This window comes from Thermobia domestica, chromosome 8, assembly GCF_964235325.1.
Source record: "Thermobia domestica chromosome 8, izTheDome1.hap1.1, whole genome shotgun sequence".
Classification (NCBI taxonomy): Eukaryota; Metazoa; Arthropoda; class Insecta; order Zygentoma; family Lepismatidae; genus Thermobia; species Thermobia domestica.
Window position 1 is genome coordinate 263,123,587 of NC_137461.1, and position 21,594 is coordinate 263,145,180.

The window sequence follows — 21,594 nt, forward strand, 5'->3', positions numbered from 1 at the left end:
GAGAGCCAGGTAAGAGAGGAATGCCAGATTGAAGTTTCGAATAGATTCTCGGCTTTAGAAGATTCGGAGTGCACTAGTGTTGAGTATACCTGGATTGAAATGAGAGATAGCATTAAAATTTCAGCAAAAGAAAAAAATTGGAACACACGGAAATACGTAGGAACAAAGCATGGTTCGACCAGGAATGCATTAAACTAACAGAGAAGAGAAAACAGGCAAAATTATGCTGGCTACGAAATCCGAATGAAATAACTACATAAAATTTCGCAGATATCAGGCGGGAAACTTCCAAAACTTTTAGAGCAAAGAAACGCGATTTTTTGAAAGCTAAAATTAAGGAACTTCAAATAATAGTAAAAATAAAAACATCCGGGACATGTATAAGGGAATAAGCGAATTTAAAAAAGGCTATCAACCTCGTGCTTATATATTAAAGAAATCTGACGGTACAGCTCTCACTGATACGGATAGCATCTTAAATAGATGGAAAGATTTCTTTGACGCTTTGCTTAACACGCAACCAAAAACTAGTGTGCGTGAAGAAAAGGAAATACACACCGCAGAACCGTATATTCCAGAACCCAACCGAATGGAAGTAGAAACCGCTATAAAGAAATTAAAAAACACAAATCTCCGGATGTAGATGAAATTCCGGCTGAGTTAATTTTAGCTGGAGGCGAAAAATTGTGGAACAAGATACACAAACTCATTCTCTTTATCTGGAACAAGGAAGAATTGCCACAAGAGTGGAAAGAATCAATCATTGTTCCAATTCACAAGAAAGGCGACAAAACTGAAAGTAATAACTATCGAGGCATTTCTCTTCTGTCAACATTCTATAAAATCCTTTCAAATATTCTATTAGCAAGATTGACCCCATACGCAGATGAAATTATTGGAATTATCATTGCGAATTTAGACGAAATCGATCAACTATCGACCAAATATTTACCATTCGCCAAATACTCAAAAAAGTGGAAATACAATACCCTGGTATATCAAATATTTATTGATTTTAGAGAGGCGTACGACTCGGTTAGGAGAGAAAGATTATACAACGTTCTTACAGAACTTGGAATACCGAGAAAGCTAATTAGATTAATTAAGATATGTTTAAATGAATCCCAAAGTAAAATCCGGGTAGGAAAATTTTTGTCCACGAGCTTTCACGTCGAAAATGGCCTGAAACAAGAAAATCCATTGTCGCCATTATTATTTAACTTTGTTCTGGAATATGCTATAAGGAAAATCAAAGATAGCAACCAGGGCCTAGAGTTGAACGGTATTCACCAGGTTATGGCATATGTTGATGTAAATTTAATAGAGGATGATAGGAGAACAATAGAACGAAATGCAGAGATCTTATTAAACGCTTGCATGGGCATGGATTTAGAAGTAAATGCAGAGAGAACTAAAGTGCGTCGGGACCGTAATACAGCAAATTATGGATGCATTAAAATATTAAATAATACTTTTGATAAAGTGGATACTTTCAAATATCTAGGATCAATATTAACAGACGAAAATCATATTCACGAAGAAATGAAATGTAGACTAAAAGCAGGAAATTCGTGTTACTATTCGGTTCAAAATCTCTTGTCGTCGCGAATTCTGTCGAGGAATCTGAAGCTTAAAATATACAAAACGATAATCATGCCTGTTGTTCTGTATGGTTGCGAAACATGGTCACTTACTCTGAGGGAAGAACATAGACTGAAAGTATTTGAGAACAAAATCCTGAGACGAATATTCGGACCCAAGAGAAACGGGAATGGGGAATGGCGGAAACTTCATAACGAGGAACTACATAATTTTTACGGTTTACCTAACATTGTTAGGGTCGTCAAGTCTAGTAGGCTTAGGTGGGCGGGTCATGTAGCTAGAATGGAAGAAAGTAGAAATGCTTTCAAAGTCTCGACTGGAAGACTAATCGGAAAATGACTATTAGGAAGACCTAGGCGCAGATAGGACAATATTAAGATGGATCTCGCAGAGATTGGAATACAAAGTAGAAACTGGATGCAGCTAGCTAAGGATAAAAGTCAGTGGAGGAGTCTAAGGACAAAAGTCAATATATATATACTAGCAGCGTTCACCCCGCTTCGCTGCGGTCACCCCGGAACGCAATAAACTTTGTTACTTAGATAATTTTTACTTTTTCGCTTTCAAGTGATATGATAAAAACCATAGAAGATTGCAGTAAATGTTAACATTATATCGCCTGTCATTTATGTTAACCCGCCCCGCTTCGCTGCGGTTAACCCGCCCCGCTTCGCTGCGGTCACCCCCGAACGCAATAAACTTTGTTACTTAGATAATTTTTACTTTTTCGCTTTCAAGTGATATGATAAAAACCATTATAACGCCTGTCATTTATGTTAACCCGCCGAGTGACACGGTCATGCGGGTTGCATATAAATACGTTTATTTTTATACCTATGATGAACTAACAAAGGATTTGTACGTAATGGACACCTGAATGGTCAATTATCTCAAGACACTGGTGATTGAAAATTAAAGTGATATGATAAAAACCATCTAGGGTCCAAATCCTAATAACCCCCCAAAAATAAAAGAAATTGGTTCAGCCGTATTAGCGTGATGAGCGGACAAAGGATTTGTACGTTCTCTTTTATATATATAGAAAGATATATATATATAATGCTATTAATTTCCAGTAGTCATTTAGCATGATCTAACACAGTTATTTCTAACTGAACGCTCTGAGACGTCACAGTTTACTGCTCCTATTCTTAGTAAAGCACTAACGGATGCTGGAAAGAGAGAAGTGCGGAATAAAGTGGAAGGGGTAAGGGAATAAACATTCATTATAATTTACTGTATTATTACTATGTTTATTATTTTTGTTATTATACTGTCTTTTCTGCTTCAGTTCTACTGTTCATTATAATGCAGAGGACTGTTTCAAAAATACATGTATGTTACATAAACCTCTCTCACACGATCAGTTGTGTTAGAGGTTGTATATATGGATACAGATATCAGTTACCTTCTTACTGAATTTTAGCGTGGCACTATCAAGAAGGAAAAGCTCATCCGACGAGGTAGTCATCTTTCATGTAACTAGTAAGTCTTTGTCTACCCTGTCACACACGTTCTTTATGTTCAGTAGAGGACGCAGACAGTCGGCTGTGATGATAATCGGAAGCAGGGAACTTACTTTCTTTGCATGCGTTCTCTAAAAAATCAAGCTTGCGATCATAGGACTTATCTGTCACGAGTTAGATTCCCGTTCTGAGCCTGTGCATTTTCTCACCATTTATTTCTCATCGACTCCTTTAGGTCAAAGGGCATAAAAAATAGGATGTACAACTCAAATAAACAAAATAATCATTTCCAACAGTAATGGAACATTTAGCGTGGGAACACTGTGCATCATGAACACAGATAAATTATCTTGTATAGATTATTACCCAAAAAAGTAGGGTAATGATATGTCCAATATTCTACGTATACTAGAATATTGAAATATATTTATGCTACTTGTTGATCTTGTGTACATTGCGGTTTGCATATATCGTAACTACCACCACAAATGTGAGTACGACAAGTATCATGGAGAAAGTCTTAAAGTATATGTATATGGTCATACAGATTTCTAACATTTTTATAGTGTTACTAGCTGAAATGCCCCTTTCTTACAAGGGAAGAAAATGTTTATAGCACTTTCCGTTAAAATATCCTTGCACAAACTCCAAATCTTTAAATCTTTATAATTTTCTTTTAGTTAACAATCTTATATTTAAGTAGTTAGACATGAATCGTCATGGCAATCGGTTGGTAATACTGAATAATCAATGGCCTCAAAATCATAAAAATAAAGTTTAAATGTGTTTTAAAAGGGGAAAACAAAGAGAAATTGCTAAGCAGTTCAAATAAACAACATGAACGAGTGTTGTTATATTTTACCCTATACGTTAGTAATGACTCTCCGGAAAACTATGATAGAAATCTAAAATACGATATGGTCAACTCATGTATCAAAAATCGTCAAAATCGCTGCTGTGGTCTAGAAATAGTTGGCCGCTAAACTTGCTTGTATAAACAAAAACAGAGTTAGTTTGAACTTGTATTTGTGTATACTCATTTTATTCCTGAGCAGCTTTCCCCATCAACAGCTAACTGAATTATTTTGTATTCTAAATTCTGAATTAATAAAGTCAGGACTTCATTTCATCTGCATAACCCATTTACTTTATTCAGTTTTTTTTTTTTTTTAATTTTTTATTTCTTTTCTGACTGGTTGGATTTTAATATATTCTTTTTCAGCGATAAAACAATATCTGAAGGGACCTACTGCTTAAAGTAGGATCTGAACCGTCATTCGAATTCTATCTAAAGCTTGATGTTCTTGTCGAGAATCAATAAGGAACCAGGCACGTTTACAATTTGACCACGGAGATAGCCTTAAAAAAAAAAAAAAAAAAAAAAAAAAAATCAAAATGTGGCCTTCCTTAAACTCAGTCTGCCTTATGCAGTCGTTTTGACGAATGATTAGCACCATACTAAAGGCCTCATTACAGCAGTAAACTTGTTAGTCGAACTTTTTAGTACAACCCTAATCATGCGTCAATACGACTCTGCATAAGGCCCAGTGTTTAAAAATAAGGAAAAGCTCAAACATATACGTGTATTTTTCAAATTTTCTACCATTTGACAAGATTCTTTCAAATTATGTTCCATCTTTAGAAGGAGACAGAAAAGTTATAAAACCAGAGTTAATCACTTCATCAATATCTTTTAGAACTAGGTGGTTGAGCTTAGATCGATTCGGCTCGCCTCGAATGGTGTAACCTTTATGAGAAAATCCATTTGGGCAGAGGTCATTCTGCAGTTTCCAGATAATGAACTTTGACTATCCGACTGAAATGAAAATGATTTTAAAGGTCCTTGTATTGTGTCAATATAAACATCATAAAGATTGTTACAACAATAAATTTGAGAAAGATTGTTACAACAGTAAATTATAAACATTATAAAATTTATTTGAATTTAACCGTTTCTTCTTCAGCAGGTAGAATTTATATGATATAATCAACTGTTTAGACGAAAGGAAATGGAATCTTTAATTTAAAATGTTCCACGATTATGCCCTTTAAAAGGAGACGAATGATTAATTAAACAGGGTGTCTACTAAAATTCCAAAATGACTTTTCGTGACCTTTTCTTTCCCAAACCATAAAATTTAGTAACATTCTCAAGAGCGAATTTGGTTGCAAATTGGGCTGAATCTTCATGCATACGATAGAAGCGTGTTTTGCTTGTGATTTATAGCGTCCAAAGCTGGCCATAGACATTTTTGGTGGTGAATTTTGACCTTTTATAGACAAAATTTTCCAGTATATACTTATATTTGTACAGATATATATATAAAAAAAATCGTGACCCAAAAGTTAAATTTCTTGACTTTCATGACCGTTTTCTAATTTCGTGACCGATAGACACCCTGTTAAAGTAAATGACTAAGAGCGAATTAGTGGAATAAAAATGAGGGAGAAAATCTGCGGAAACAACGTTGACCACGACAAACTTTATGGATAACGAACGATATTTTACTGTATACTTTGAGAAAACAACAACTAAAATAAATATTATGAGAGCTGCTGGATAAGTTTCTGTATATTATTACTTACAGAGACACTAGTATTCCGATTGGGAAGAATATATATCTTTTTATGTTTAAAATATCTTTCTTTGTTTATTTGTTTATTTTTCACGGCGGTTTGAGGAAGTATCTCAGAAATCGCTGTTCAGAATGCATCAACAGCTGCTTTGGGCGCCACAAATCGTTAACCACGCATATTACTGTTTATGTGTGGGCACAAAAAGAAATCACTAAGTGTTAAATCGGGTAAGTAGGGACAATGTGTTATTAATTCGACATTTTTACTGGAAATACATTAACAGTTTGTTGTGCTGAGTGGGAACTGCCGTTGTGGTGCTGGAGAATGATGCAACGATTTGAGTTTGTTTTACGCAATTCATTGATGAACTCTTGCAAATAAATAGTTGTCTTAACATTCAGTATTTACAATCCTTCGATCTTCTGAAGCTATGGTTGCCGCATGTCCAGAAGGAACAACTTTTGTTGGTTTCGGTTCACTTTGAAATACTCAAAACAGTGGATTGCTATTTAATTTCGGATTCGTATGAATAGATGAAAATTTCGTCCCCAGTAATAATGTAATACACCAAATTTAACTTACCTCGGTTGAATTTTTTGAGCATTTATTTATACCATTGACACGAGTCTGTTTTTGAGCTTCGGTCAAGTTATGTAGGATCCATCTTGAAAGTTCTCGTACGTTCAAGTAACCATGCATATGAATGTATCAGGATTCTTGAACCTCACGGTATTTCATACGATCTCTTTCAATCATTTCACACCAGGATCAACATTACTGGCAACAACAAACGTAGATGGACGTGGATCTTCATGAAATTCATCACTGAGTAATGTGCACCCACACTAGAATTTGCAAAACCAATTTTACACAGTCCTATTCAATGGTGCTTCATTTCTAAAGCCCAATGAAGTCGTTTGATGCATTGTTTCGGTAATAAACTATTTGAAATCCTTAACACATTCATTGCCCGAAAGTGTTCGCGAGAAATTTCATTTCGCCACACAAAAACTATTACTATGAAATATACACGAATATGGTTAAACAAACAAACAAAAATAATTTGAATATAGAAACGCCTATTTTTTTCGAATTTTATAACAAAGGAACACTGGTGCCACTGTTAAAAGTGGTTTACAGTATTTCCAGCACCTTTCGTAATACATTTAATCTTAGACTCAGTAAATTCACAACTTATTCTCCTTTCTGAATTTTTATATTTTTAGGTTGAACTTATTTTGTAACGAAGATTTCATCTAGGAACTTAAATAAAAATCTTAAAGAGTATATTACACACGAATAAAATATTTTTAAACAAAAACTTAAGATATTTTAGGATTTTTCTAATAAGGATATTCAAGGAATAAAATCAAATTTCGTTTTCAAAACAATTACTGTTTCTTTGTGACTTAGAGTTTAGTTGATTTTGAGTTTAACGTCCCATTCAGCAGCGAGGCTGTATGAGACGGAACCTACTGATTAACGTGGAATCCGAACCAGATGAGCTCCCGCCGGGAATTGAACCCGGGTTTCCTATACCAAAGGCGCGTACACTAACCTTTGAGACAGAATAATTTCTTAATTTTCTCAAATAAGTTTGTCTTAGTATTAGAATAATTTGTCAAATCAAATTCGTGTCTCTTATCAAAGGCTTAGAGCACATTTAAAATCACTTAAACATACCCTTAATTTCCATTTTTGATTTTTGTGTCTTTTATACCAGAAATTAAGGACTTTATTGGTTTCCAACAAAAAGGCACTCTTTTTAAAGGGAAACTTCAATTTTCTTTGTATTTTGGCGCAGACTTAAAGTCTTTCACAGAAACAAGACACTACGAAAAATTGAAATACTTTGTTACTATTGGGCTGGTGCGATTGAAATATCCAAAGACATGCCACTTTCAAAACAAAAATAAAGAAAGAAAACTACAATACCTGGTTAGTTAAGATAGTTTCTGGCTGCAGCCACACATTTTGCCTTCGCTCACTCAACGATTGGATTTCGTGGCGAAAGGAGTCCGCACATTGCGATGCTAATAGTCACGTTACACTGCTCGGTCATTAAGAAAAGTTCTTTCCTGCGAAGAAGTGATCGAGATGTCGGGAGATGGTAGTCGGTGAGAGAGACATCAGGAGAATACAATGGATTATGAAGTATTTACGTACCGCAATTCATCGAGTCTGTACTGTTCTTTAAGAGAAATGTGGACGTGCGTAGTCATGCATCATGAAGCCACTTCTGTCGATCATTACTGGATGTTCAAGAAGAGAAACTGGTTGGGACACTGGCTAAGAAGAAACTGCATTACGGTGGACGTGTCAGAGGGTATGGTAACAGGAAAGAAAGGGGGGGGGGGCGACGAAGACTGCAATTAATGGACGACATCAAAACAGAAATATCGTACGTGAAGACAAAGAGGTCAGCGGAAGACCGTGGAGTATGGAAGATTCTCAGTTGCGGCAAGTGACCTGCCAATAATGGCGAATACCTATAATGATGCTGTCAAAAAAAAAAAAAAAAATGTGATGCATTTCATGAAGTTCAACCCTTTAACGATACATAGTGATGGTTTCGCCTTGACAGAGAAAGACATGATGGATCAATCTCACCAAGAATCACCATACTAGCATTTTCTTAGGATTTGGAAACCGTCCTGGACTTGATCAAAATCCAACCACTATCCTGACATTTACGATTGTACCAGATCCATTGTTTATTGAAAGTGGCAAACCGACACAGGCAACTTTTCCGGTTATTACAAACACTAAAAGAAATGCACTCCTCCAGATGGCGATTCTTGTTGGCAGGTGTTAACTCATGTAGCCCTTCACTATGCCGATAGCGCGAAGGTGCCGAACGCCAGTAGCATAGAATATGTCTAACTTATCTGCAATGACACGAACACTTCTCCGAGGACCTGGTTCCACTGTGTTTCTGATGAGCTATTCAGAAAGTTATTGTTGGTCGGTGGCCGCGGGCTGTTTCCAATATTGTGTCACCGGCATGAAATTTCAGAAACCTAAGGTATACGGTGCACTCATTCATCACTCGTGGTCCAAATGCATGCTATTGATGTTTTCGCAGCTAGGTATGCAGAATATTTCAGTTTGAACTCATAATTGAGAATCATAAGTAATCGTATGTTCTCTACGGTGCTCTTTCATAGAAATCTCACCAGCAATACTGCCTCCTGAGTTACTGAGCAGGTACTCTAACTGTATTCTAAACATACATAGAATTTGTGATGTTGTATTGATGACCTCGGTTCATCCATTGATTGCGTTACAATTAACGCAAGTTTCTCATCAAAAGTAACCTAGATATTTCAATCGCACCATCCCAATACTAACTAGTTTTCGACAAATGCAGTTCTAGCTCGCGGAATTTAAAAACACACAAATTAAATTATATATACACATTTGCCGTATTCTTTTATTAGGCATACACTCATGAACAATATCACAGATAATAAAACTTGTTCATATCAGGATGGAAAAAAAAAGTTTTGGTATGGTATTTTGTCTGGGAAAAATATCTTTCAAAAGTACAGACTTTTATATGCAGACAAAATTACAGAAATATTGACCTATTTTATCTGTTACTTCAGAAGTTATCTTGTAAGTCAATGTATTAAAACGAGCACGAAGAAAGAATTTTGAAACGGAAGGAATTTCTTTTTTAAAATAATGATTATACAAAAAACAGGCTGTCAACAATTTATCACTTAATACATTGTCCTTTGTGATACAGTATTTTTCCATATTTCTACAAAATCTTATGAAAAAAAGTCTACATTTGTCATACCTGTCGGCAAAATCTTTTCTTATCCTTATTTAAATAAATCAGAATCATCCACTAATTGCCATTACTAATACAATGATCTACCTGCATCAAAATTTTTATCTTGTTGGGGAGTGATTGAAATTAGTCTGCAAACACGACACGTATTTTAATATATTATCATACTTGCCGACGTATGCGACGCATCCAATTTTCTATATTCAATTTTGAGGAGCAATGTTTTTATTGTATATTATTTTTTTTTGAAAAATGTGACATTTTTGCAATGAACACATGACAGCCCTCTCTTTATATATTTTACAATTTCCGCTAAGCCACCAAGAGCGAGCTTTTAAAATATATGGAGCGCAATTAAGGCTTCCGCCAAGTGTAAAAATTATGTGATGTAATTCAAATTTCTCCAGGCGCTAATCTTAAAATCTCAAGGAACTCACTAGACAGATCAGAAATTGTAATTTACATCTTACACGAACCACATGATTCTCGCGTTCAGCAAGGTTGTCTGCCATCATAGATTTCCACGCTGCCACCCTCATTGTATATGCAGCTCTCTGCAGCAGTAGTACACATAACCATCACTTATGAATTCCGGCTGTAATTTTAACTCTCATTCGACGCTGAATTGCGGTTGTATTATGTCCTTTCGCCTGGAGCAATCGAACTGCATCATGTAGTTCACACTTGGTGGGTGCTTCGATTACATGGAGCAGTCGTACATACACGCATCTCTTATGAAGTTCCAGCCGTAATCTTTACTCATTCGATGAATTTTGGATGTATTATACTTTTTCGCCTGACGAAATTGAACTGTATCACTTGACTGTGTCTTCGATTGCACTCAATACGTTTTCACTCTCGCATCGTAATTGAATTGCACGGTCTATCGGTATGGTAGGTGGGCAACGCCCAATAAACAGCTCTGTCTTATCCCCGTTTCGTTTTCTCACGTGGTTCCTGCCTGATGGGTTAGCGAAGGTTGAAAAAAATAGTCCTTGTAAATGGTCTTACTAACGCGTAACTAAATGTAGAATTGCACGCTGGTCTGGGAATGTCTATAGCACATATGCTTCCAGAGAAAAACATGCTGTGAAACGGTAAAGCAGAGCGATTGTATCCGAAGTGCATTTACTGAGTCACTAAACTGTAAAGAATTGGAATGCTACTATAGATCGTAAGGAACAAAGGAAGACATCAAAGTCCACAGAATTGGGAAAATTTGCTCAAAGTATTTTATGTTTTATTATTTTTTTAAAGTTTAACGTCCTATGATTATGCTTCGAGGTTAAAGAAGACGATGATCAGACTAATGATAATGGTGAAATTAATAGTGAGAGAAAACAGGAGAATCCTGAGAAAACCTACGCACACGGAGTTTATCCATCACAAAGACCACTCGCCGCGAGCGACCCCACGGCACTGAAACTGAAATAACCCAATTCTCTGTATCGGCGTATAACCACTTTCGAACTTACTCTCAAAGAAAAAACAGTGCGATTTATACGTCGGCAAATACTGTAATACACATATAAAAAAAAAGAGCTATGTTATAGCTAAAGTGACAGGAAATACATCTTGTTTTTATGTTTTCTGACTGGATGCTCCATCATCTCAAACGCACAAAATTTCATGCAATTATCACGAAAGACACTTTATTATTCTATAAAATCTTTGAGTGCAAATTTTATTCGGAATGAGCTTCTCTGACAGTTGACTTTAAAAAGACATCCTGATTCAGTACCTTTTGTTAATAATTTCTGAATAAATTAATCATTTAAATAGCACATCAATCTGTATTTTACAGAATCTCGTCTATAAGAGAATGCTGCATTCAAATTAGTCAATTCACGCCAAAGTAATTGGCACAATGAACTGTATTAAGGAACACACACTGTTTCAGTAGTTGACAGGACAGAGCATTTGTTACAAAGGTCAAGTAGAATAATGTATACACCTATTTCTCTAATGACATATTGTGATTAAAAGATATATAAATAACATTATTTTGAAAGAACATAGCAGCATTTGTCTTTTAATTTTCAATTTCCTCTACTATAATTAATGAAAACTCTGGAAAACCTCACGTCACTAAAACCGGAGTCAAATCAGATGCTTTCAATGACGAAACAAAAGTGTAACATTTTAAATTATGGTGCTTGCTAAAGAGAACGTGCGTACTTTATGAAGATATAATATTCTCAAACAATTATATACATTTATTTACAAAAAATGTTTCCACTACTCTACCCTGATCGACACAACACAACAAATTAACCCACTTCCTCTCAAAGACACATTCAAGACGATCTGAATCCTCAAACATTTTGCGTATTTTTTGAACTTTACAATAGTTTAAGTTTCAATGTTTATGGTGCTACAAACATTGTTTCCTTACATTACTCTAATGAGAACTATGAATTTCTAAATAACACATCCTAAAGTAGGAAACACAAACGTAATACACAGTCACACACATACTTTTTCTTATAACACTCAATCACAGAAAGGCATTAATCATATCAAACATAACATCATTTGCACTGGCATTCGGTGTAACTACTCTTTTGCCGCCAATAATAACATACTTTGCTTACTATCATACCATACTTGTATTTAACAATATACAGGTTACTTTATAAAACTAAACAAACAAGAAGTCAAAAGTAGGTGAAGGGTAAGGGAAAAAAAGAAGGAATGTCACAAAACTATTTTTGAGAAAACGACGTTTTAATATTGCAAACCGCGTATAAAATGAATGTTAGTCAAATCTTTTACCCTTTTCCTTGGACATTTCTACATCTACGCATGCATGGCATATACAGTCAAGTAGTACCAAGAGTCATCAACAGATAGGGTAAAGCAGCCGTTAAAGCACACGTATGGACATTCCTTGTTTTTTCCCCTTACCCTTCAGATATGAAATTTCAACTGACGAAACTTTCTTTTTACAATCTTTCAGAATGAAATTATATATTTGAATGCAATGGTTCCACAAATTAGTCATATTTTCTTTACGTTGAAGAAAAAAAAAAAAGAACTAGAAAAGGGCAATTCATTTAGAATGGCATAAACAGGATCACTTAATAAATGGAACTGAACAATAACGGTAAAAGTGTTCTTCGAATTTGCATATTTAGTTCTCTCACCAAAAATTCTGTCCTAGATCACGTTTTCCATTTTAATTATTCTCAAATGACATATAATAATAATAATAATCAGAGCTGTTACGAGGTCTTGTATATCTATATCCTAGTTTCTCGATGTTTTGAGAATAAAGTAATGTTAAAACGATAAATGGGAAGCAACAATGGAAACGAGAACAGTCGATCAAAGCACGAGGGCACGTCTGTTAACAAAAAAATCCACGGTCTGTATGGTAGTTCACAATTTCACGAAGTGTACACTATGCATAATGAAAAACAGGAGAATGGTAGATAGATAAGTGGAATGATAAACTGGCAAGCATAGGGTGGGCAGTAATTAATTCCCAACTGAGAATTGTTTATATCTCATTAAATTCTTAATCAACTTTAATGAAATAAACATTCAAGAATTAATGAATACAAGAATTAAAATTGTCTTCCTTGCAATGATATGATATCTCATTAACATAATTTCAGTATCAGTGGTGGAGCGTGGTGGAAGTAAGAGATGGTGGTGAAGTGTCAAAGGATTTCATGCCTCGGCAGATGTAAAGACCATACCGAATTGTCATTTGAAGCAAACGACATAGGTTCCATAGAATAAGAATGTAGTATAAGAGGTTTTAGCTGCTCTTCCCGCTGAAGCTGGCGCCGCCACTCAAGAGAGTTGGGTACCACGAACTACTAAAAGCAAGAACGAATCAAATCATTCAGAGTGCGTGAGTCTCATAGAATTAGCCAATGATACAATTAGCTATTCCCAGTAACAGACGATGCAGTTAGTTACGACTCTAGCTGGCAATATCACTGATGTCACTTTCGTTGCACTGCGGGAAAGATCTGAATTTCAGTTGGTTATATACAGAGTGGTGCATCAGGGTGAACAATGATAGGTTTTGTAGCAGATATTATAAGATACAGTTGTCTCTCAAAACCCAAGACAAAAGGAAATGTTCAACTGCTTGAACCCGATATACAATTCGAACCGTTCTAAAGAAAGAGTTAAATTTTTATCCACGGAAACCACACAACTGCCAGGAATAATCGGTGTAAAACTCTGATCATCGGTTGGAATATGGGGAGACGAACCTTGCTTGGTGTGAAGATTGGACCCATTTTTAGCAAAATCTTGTGGACAAATGAGCTGTGTTTTACATTGGGAGTTTGTTTATCGCACAAAATCAAAAACTCTGGAAATGGAAAAACAAACAGCCAAGTTCTAGCAAACGTGCCAGTGGAACCCCTCACGCACGGTTAAACGTTCCACTCCACTCCATCACTGACGCCTCAATGACAGTAATGAGCAGGGCCCGGATCTTGTTGACAAGTCAACTTTTTTCTGTTACGCATAGGACAAGGCAACTTCAAATAAAAACCTTATCCTTCAACTCAAGGTTCTAAAAGTATATTGTTTTAGGGTCAACTTTTGGTCACTTTTTGCCGTTTTGAAGTTTCAGGTCATTTTTAAATATTTTAAGGTAACTTTCAGGTCACTTATGGTCATTTTAGTCTTTTCCTTCTACAGTACATAAGGAAATTTTAAAATGAACACTGTTTACGGATTTGAAAAATACGAACTTACCTCTTTTCCTGCTTCCTGACTATTGAAGTGGAAAAACAGCATTCCTAAAAAGTTAGTGAACACTAAGCTTTAGCTGGTTGAGTAGGGGTAAGAGTTCGTAGGTGGCCAAACAGATGGTTTTGGATTAATGACCACAAGGTATGTGATCACGTGAGTAACTAAAAATGGATTAGAACACATACAAAGATTTTACACGGGGTTTTTATCTATTATTCTCATGTATACAGTCTACACTTGCGAACAGCTTGTGCTTCCTAGTTTCAACTCGGGAGTGAATTGACGCTAATGGACTGATCAATAAACTGCAACTACCGACAACTGAAACAAAACTTTGGGAATGAGAAATGGTAATTAAAATCTAATAGATATTAAAAAAAATGGCAATGTTTAACGAAATAAACGTTTTAAGAAACGTAAGTTTTAAGGTCAATTTTTGTGATTTTTAGGGTCATTTTTCAGAAATTTTAGTGTCATTTTATAGGTCACTTTTTAGAAAATTTTAGGTCAACAAAATCCGGGCCCTGGTAATGAGATATTTTGTAACAAATCTTACCGTTGCAAGGAAGAAAAATGCTTTCTCTTTCATTACCTTTGATTCGGGATTTTAAAAATTATAAACTATTTTCCACAGAAGTTAATGCTTGTTCACCCTGAGCTCGAGAAATTTCACCATTACAATATGGCGATTCTAAATTCCTCAAAGAGTTATTTGTAAATGCGAAACAAAATCTTAAGTAGTACATATTTTAATTAATATAACGTTATTTCTACCCGTTTATAATTTACAGTTCGCTTCTTATCAGTAATTACCTTGTAACTAAATCTCATTTTTTAAACTTCCGGAAAAAAAAAATATAATTCGTTTATTGCCTTCTTTTACGAGATTCAACATTACACGAACAAGCAGTATGTTATATTTGGCGAATAAAACAAAAGAGCAATTACGGAGGAATATAATAGTCCAACTTTGTTGGAGATAATAGTCATTAACAATTCAATAAATAAAATCAATTATCTTGCTATAGTTCTGTGTGCTCATGCGTGTGTTGTAGTTTTGGATTAAAGTCCGTTGGATGAATGAATAATCCTTCTAACGCTTTCCACTGCACATTGTCGTTGTTTGAATATGCACCAACAACTTCTCTCTGACCATTGATTGGGCGCCCATATGTATGATGTGTCACAGCCAATAATCTAAAATAAGACAAAGAAAATTTTAAAAACATACATACAGTTAAGTCTCGAATACCATTACTTATGACTAACAGAATGAGCACGAATAATCTGTAATACATTAAATTTGTCCAGATTTTGGAATCAAAATGTAATTAGATATTCATGCTCAGAACCTTTTTATTATTATTATTAAAAAATGCAAAATCTTATTTCACTACTCAGCATTTCTTTGGACCTTCTCTTGGAAGTGGCAGCGATTCATCATTACAAGTATTCAACATCAATTTTTTTCTATTCCGGACGCCAATTAGTCCATCTAAAACTTGGACAAGCGTGAAGATAATCGGGAGTTTGTTGTATTTCTGCAGCACGATTTTTTTTATATTTTAGAAGTTACTCTACGGAAAAAGTTCCCAGAAAGAACTATCAATTCTTAATTGTGTTAAAAGTAATTATGAGAATATCAGTGAACAGTAAAGAAAATTTTGATTATAAAATTAACGTATTTTGCACGAAAACATTTTAACATTGGAGGTTTCCACTTACACTTTAATTTCTAATATTGAGAGAGGGAAAGAAAGGAAAAAAAAAAATATCTTACTATCCTATCTTTAAGGGTAAAAAGAATAAATATATTTTGAAATATCGCGTTTAGAAATCTTAGGCAATTAAAAATAAAAAGACTAAAATCGAATAATACGTTAAGATCCGCATTTTTAGTCAAATTTCTACAATAAAGAATAATTCCTTACCTTAAGGGGAAAAGGTGGTAGACCGCTGACCTCTGGTATGAACGATCCCTGTCTCGATTCCCGCTCCCCCAATTTAACCAATTATTTCCTAATTATCCACCTTCATTAATCATTTGTCTCACTCAGTGTCGTCAACGAACAGTGAGGAAGATATTTGCTCCGGAGTCTGAGTTCCAGAACTGATCATAGGTGTTATAATGTTAAGATCTGAGAACTGGGTGGACCGGGTGTTGTAGTTTAACCCAAACATGCAAAGTAGACCACCTACAATCGGAAAAGCGTCCTGATGACTTCTTTTTCACCTTATTTCCAACAAAAGGCTGTATTTATGTACGATAAACGTCCAAAAAAGCACTGGGTGCAATTTCCTGGTATTCCATGTGACCTGTGATCACGCTCACAGGACGCATTACTGACAGTGATTATGCAGCCATTTTATGTGGCCATGTTCATCTTATTGTTCAGGTGTTGCGACCAATGACGCAAGATAACGCAACGGACCACACACACTGCCGCAGCTGTCAAGACGTGGGTTTATCAACAACGGAATTAACTACCCCTTCCCCACGGCCTGCCCAATCCCCAGACCTCAACATTATTAACATCTACGGTTAATTTCGTATCTCAAACTCCAAAGCAGATATCCTCCCTCCATTCTCGTTGACGGAACTGAATGATGCATTGCATGAAAAAGGGTACAAGACTCCTGGAAATCATTCATGACTTACATGCCGCCATTTCATAACAAATCAGAGCTGATCTGCAGAATACCGGTGGTCCCACGACGTGTTAAGCAGGTGTTAAGAAGATAAAATAATATGCTTTTCGTAAGTGGGTAGTAACGCCCATAAAATATTGCACTGATCGTAAAATGGTTGGAACAAATAAATAATCGTGCATTGCCAGTTATATCAAAATATATACAGGTAGTGCACACTGAAACTGAAACACCTGGTAGAAAGACAATTTGGATTTAATAAGGTGTTGAGGCGCCTTCGGTGGCTAGTGCAGCAGCAACATAACTTGCGAAGGACTGATAAGAGGTCCTGCACCGTTTGCAGAGAGATTTTCAGCTATTCACTTTGAAAAGCAATGTGGATCCGGGTTCCATAGGCCATAGAGTCAGTCAGTCATATCCACATGCAAATATGACCCTTGTTGGCCAAGTGGCCACGTATATGTTCGATCCTCAAAACAGAAAGTCTCGGATAAAATTCCGAGCAGTGAATTGGACTCCACTTTATAAAAAAGGCTCTGTCTCATATAGCTGATGAAATGAAATTTTAAACACCAATTTCTCCAGTCCAAACATATATAGTTATTGCTACATTGCAATGGGTCCATGCAAGACATTTGCATTTCTAGATATGAAACCCGTACAATCACGCGCTTATGCACTTTGAACTAACAGACACAGATGCTAATTGCAAATGAATGCTAATGAATCTACGCACACCTGTTACTCATTACGAATTCGTACGACCGAAAATCGAACTAATGGAACCTTTCCAGTAGAAGTAAACGCTCTATCATTGAGCTATCATGCTCCTCTCACGTTCCTAGTCATCTAATTTTATAAAATACAACTAAAGTCTGAAAGTCTCTGACAATTCTACTTACACTTGGGTATCCACATGTTGCAGCTGGATAGTGTCATCTCTATCCCAATAATCGCCATCACAGACAAGTTTCCAATGATCGCCTGTATCTCCTTCACCTGTGTGAAAACGAAAGAATGTCATTCATATGTATATTATTATTATTATTATTATTTGTCACTAATGTATTCAAGATGGCGATTGCGCGTCACTGAACTTTTTTTTTTATATGCTGCGAAAGTTAAGTTCATTGTTTGTCTGCAAAACTGCCTATGTTGTCCTCAATTGGCTGTTTACCTCTTTTACTTCAGATGTATAATTTAGGAATATTGTTCCACTGCTGTGAAAAGAAAACTTTATAAGGAATTATCGAATTTAAAATTTACACAAATAATTCTAATCAATTACTGTCACCCTAAACAAACTATTGATATAAACTAATTAATTTATTTTATCGTTTCTTCCTTGCTAACATTGAATTAGTTTGTTCTGGAGTCTAAATAACGATAAAATCATTCCATAAACTTTTAAGAACTAATATCCGAAGTATCTTTCTAATATCTGCCGTATCCAAATTCTTGGTAAGATTTGCAAATGGATCTTGTGTCAAGTAAGTGCGATATTTCGCTGAATTAATAATTTTGAAGCCTTTTACGAAGTCAAATAAGAATTATAAGTCATTTATACGTATTGGTATTCATCCCTAACGATTCTGTTTGTTATTAAGGCGGAGGACTACTAAATATTTTTCAAAAGCTAACAAGTTTTCTTTTGCCCGTTTTTCGTAAGTGAAAAGAGATAATGAAATGTAACTTATCTCAATAATAGATAATGTTATTCTACACCCGAAAATACGAATCCGAAGAATTTTTAGTGTTGCTATTCATAGAAACTACAGTGTGACCAGAATTTGAATTACCAAAAGATCTAGGTTAAGGCAGCGACTAGAAGAATGAACTCAATGGTAATTGATGACTTATCATGTTGTCTTTGTTCCTTGTTAACTACTTTTTAAAATAATATTTGAATTTATTTTGTAATAACTTATGTATACTTGTGTAATGTAACTTGTAATAACTTATAAATAAATACCAAACATACTTTTAATTTCAATAAATTCCTCTCGTGGGGTTTGTATGACCCCCCTCCCAAAAAAAGTACGGCATTTCAATGTATTTTATCAATAGTAAACGTTATTAACACGAAACAATATTTACCATTTTTCTTTGATTGCAATTGCATAATAATAATAATAATAATAATAATAATAATAATAATAATAATAATAATAATAATAATAATAATAATAATAATAAACTATAAAAAAATCGGAAAAGAAACATTCATAAACACATAAAAGATAGTTACCTTTGTAGTATAATCTCTCTGAGTAATGAATGGGGAATTTAGGTCTGAATATAACACGAATAATATACGGGAGTGAAGCGTGATAACCCACAAATGTGATAATCAAGATTTTACGAACACTTTTCGTTTTTTGGTTTAAACCAGTTGTTTTCTCTGAAAAAACCAGCTGGTTTAAACCAGCCAACTCTGCTTTCAAATTTTATCTAGCCTTGCACCACAAAAATTCAAGATTTCAGCTTAGGAGTACAACGACGTGCTCCTGTGCAACTCAATACTATTCATAAAGACAATGGCATACATACAAATTCTCCTAGACGGTCAGACGAGTTCCTAGTTCGATCTCCGGCCACGTGAGTTTGTGGTGGACAACATCGTATTCGTGGGTTTTCTCGAGGTACTCCTTTTTGTCTCCTAGGGGACTCATTGGGCCTTTTCCTTTTGATGGTACTGTAACTGAAGAAAAGTACCTAACAATGCCTGCTGATTCCATTTTCGCTGTCATTCATGGAATGAACGATAATTACAGATTTTATTATCAACAAGTTGGCGGTCCGTCGCACTATCATAGGGATGTGCGAACATATCTGGATGAAACTGGACCAGACTAGTGAAAAGGACGCAGGGGGACCAATGGAGTTTCCTCCATGCTCTCCAGATCTTACGCCACTCAATTTTTTCTTATAGGGCATCGTAAAATACGAGGTGTATCGTCGTAAACAACGTAACCTGAACATACTTTGGGATGAGAATCAAACAGTGAGCACAGAAATCTCATTGGACACTGGTGCAAAACACGGAAGCATTCTTGACTCGTACTCAGAAATGTATCGATGCTGAAGGCCACCATTTTGAACAATTACTTTAACCACCATTTGGAACTGACCAGAAGGTACACTTTATTTTTCAAATTGTACTGTAGCCTTACTTCTCCCAGAAATTTAACTTTGTAGGTTGGAAAATAAATTCTCTGACAGTTCAAAGAGTGTATACATTTTTTTATGCATCCGGTAATTCATCCGTCTTCTTTAGCCTAAAGGGAAAATCCAGGAACAAAAAACTAGAAATTTAATTTCATGCAATCAAGTTAAGTTCTCAATACTTATCATTTTCCAATTCTTAATAAAAATGCGTCGATTTTTTTTCCCCCTTAAGTAAATAACTTCTAATACGCTTTTCAATCCTCAACCAGGTGCTGAAGGAGACGGATGATTTATAAGTATCCGTACTAATTATTTAGACAAAAAGAAATAGCTCTAATGAAAATTTATGCAAGTACTTCCCTATATATTTAACTACCAAATTCTTGCGATTACACAACATTACAAAGTAATTAAGTAACGTAGATATATTGCTAAAAAATTTAATTTTAGCCTACCTTTCTCACCATATGCTGAAATCTCTTGTTTTCCCGACAGAGGGGACTGAAATCTATGGGAATGAAGATTTCTTGAGGTCGTGAGATGTTGAAGTCGTATGACTGACCCGCATTTCATAGGCTCCCTGTGAAATGAAACAAAAGAAACTACGATGAAGCATGCCTTAATGTACGCTATCGACACTACTGCCCTCACAATATACAAAGAAAATCTTGCGTATATACAAATACAACTATAAACATTAAAACTTAAGTGTTTCGCGGTTTTATATATATAATTATCAGGGTGGTTTAAAAATGAAAGGAAAATATTTTTTTCCGAATTTCACTTACGGCACCCCAACCGTTTATTACATTCCTGAAAATAGATACACTGGTAAAATTTTAAATAGAACCACACTTTCACAATTTTTAATGGTTGCGCAAGGCGATTGAAGTTGTGAATGCTATTGGTATTTACACATTGTTATACAGATATATTGTTACATACATTTTTGTATACAAGTACACATAAAAACATTCTGGGCCTTATGCAGAGCAGTTTTGACATATGACATATGATCAACGTCATATTAAAGGTCTGACTACTGCAAGAAACATATGTTAGTCGAACTCTTTAGTATGGCACTAATCACGCGTCAAAACAACTCTGCATAAGGCCATCGTTTGCTTATTATATTTGTATTATTAAAACTTTGTAAAATTTATTTGTTCACTCTATTTTTACACTTCACTTTCACATATTGAGTTTACTTAGATAGAGTATTTTTTGAATAGTCTGGATATTGTTTTCTGTGGCCCGCAGCAACTTGAAGTGGGTACTGTTTCTGTTCCTCGTCCTTTGTAATAATACCGTTATACTATTGAATGAGGGCAACTCCGTGTTCTGCATGGTCATTTACTACTTGTAACTGTCTAAATTCTTCATAACCAGCTAAGTAATGTGTTGGATTCCCAAGTCTCCGGATTTGTGCAAGAAATGTTGTTCAAATACTCAGACGCTCGTGTTTTTCGTTACGAAATTCTTGATCTGGTCATCCTGTGGTGACACAAGAGCATCTCGAGATATTTTCAAGCGTTTTGGAGGACGGCGTGCTGGAATTTGTGTTCAGGTTTTCCACCATTTCTTGCTTTGTTTCTGCGGATAGTTCGTCGT

General features: G+C 35.3%; 1 protein-coding gene across 1 annotated transcript in view; it reads right to left on the reverse strand.

Moving 5' to 3' along the window:
• Nucleotides 1–9,046: 9,046 nt before the first annotated feature.
• Nucleotides 9,047–21,594, reverse strand: part of LOC145693596 (stromal cell-derived factor 2) — a 30,751-nt gene continuing 18,203 nt past the window's right edge. The window contains exons 3-5 of the mRNA XM_081769722.1: nucleotides 20,439–20,563; nucleotides 17,718–17,814; nucleotides 9,047–15,363 (exon numbers count right to left, since the gene is read on the reverse strand). Coding sequence (XP_081625848.1) covers nucleotides 15,189–15,363; nucleotides 17,718–17,814; nucleotides 20,439–20,563 — 397 coding nt within the window. The 3' untranslated portion in view covers nucleotides 9,047–15,188. The remainder of the gene's footprint in view (nucleotides 15,364–17,717; nucleotides 17,815–20,438; nucleotides 20,564–21,594) is intronic.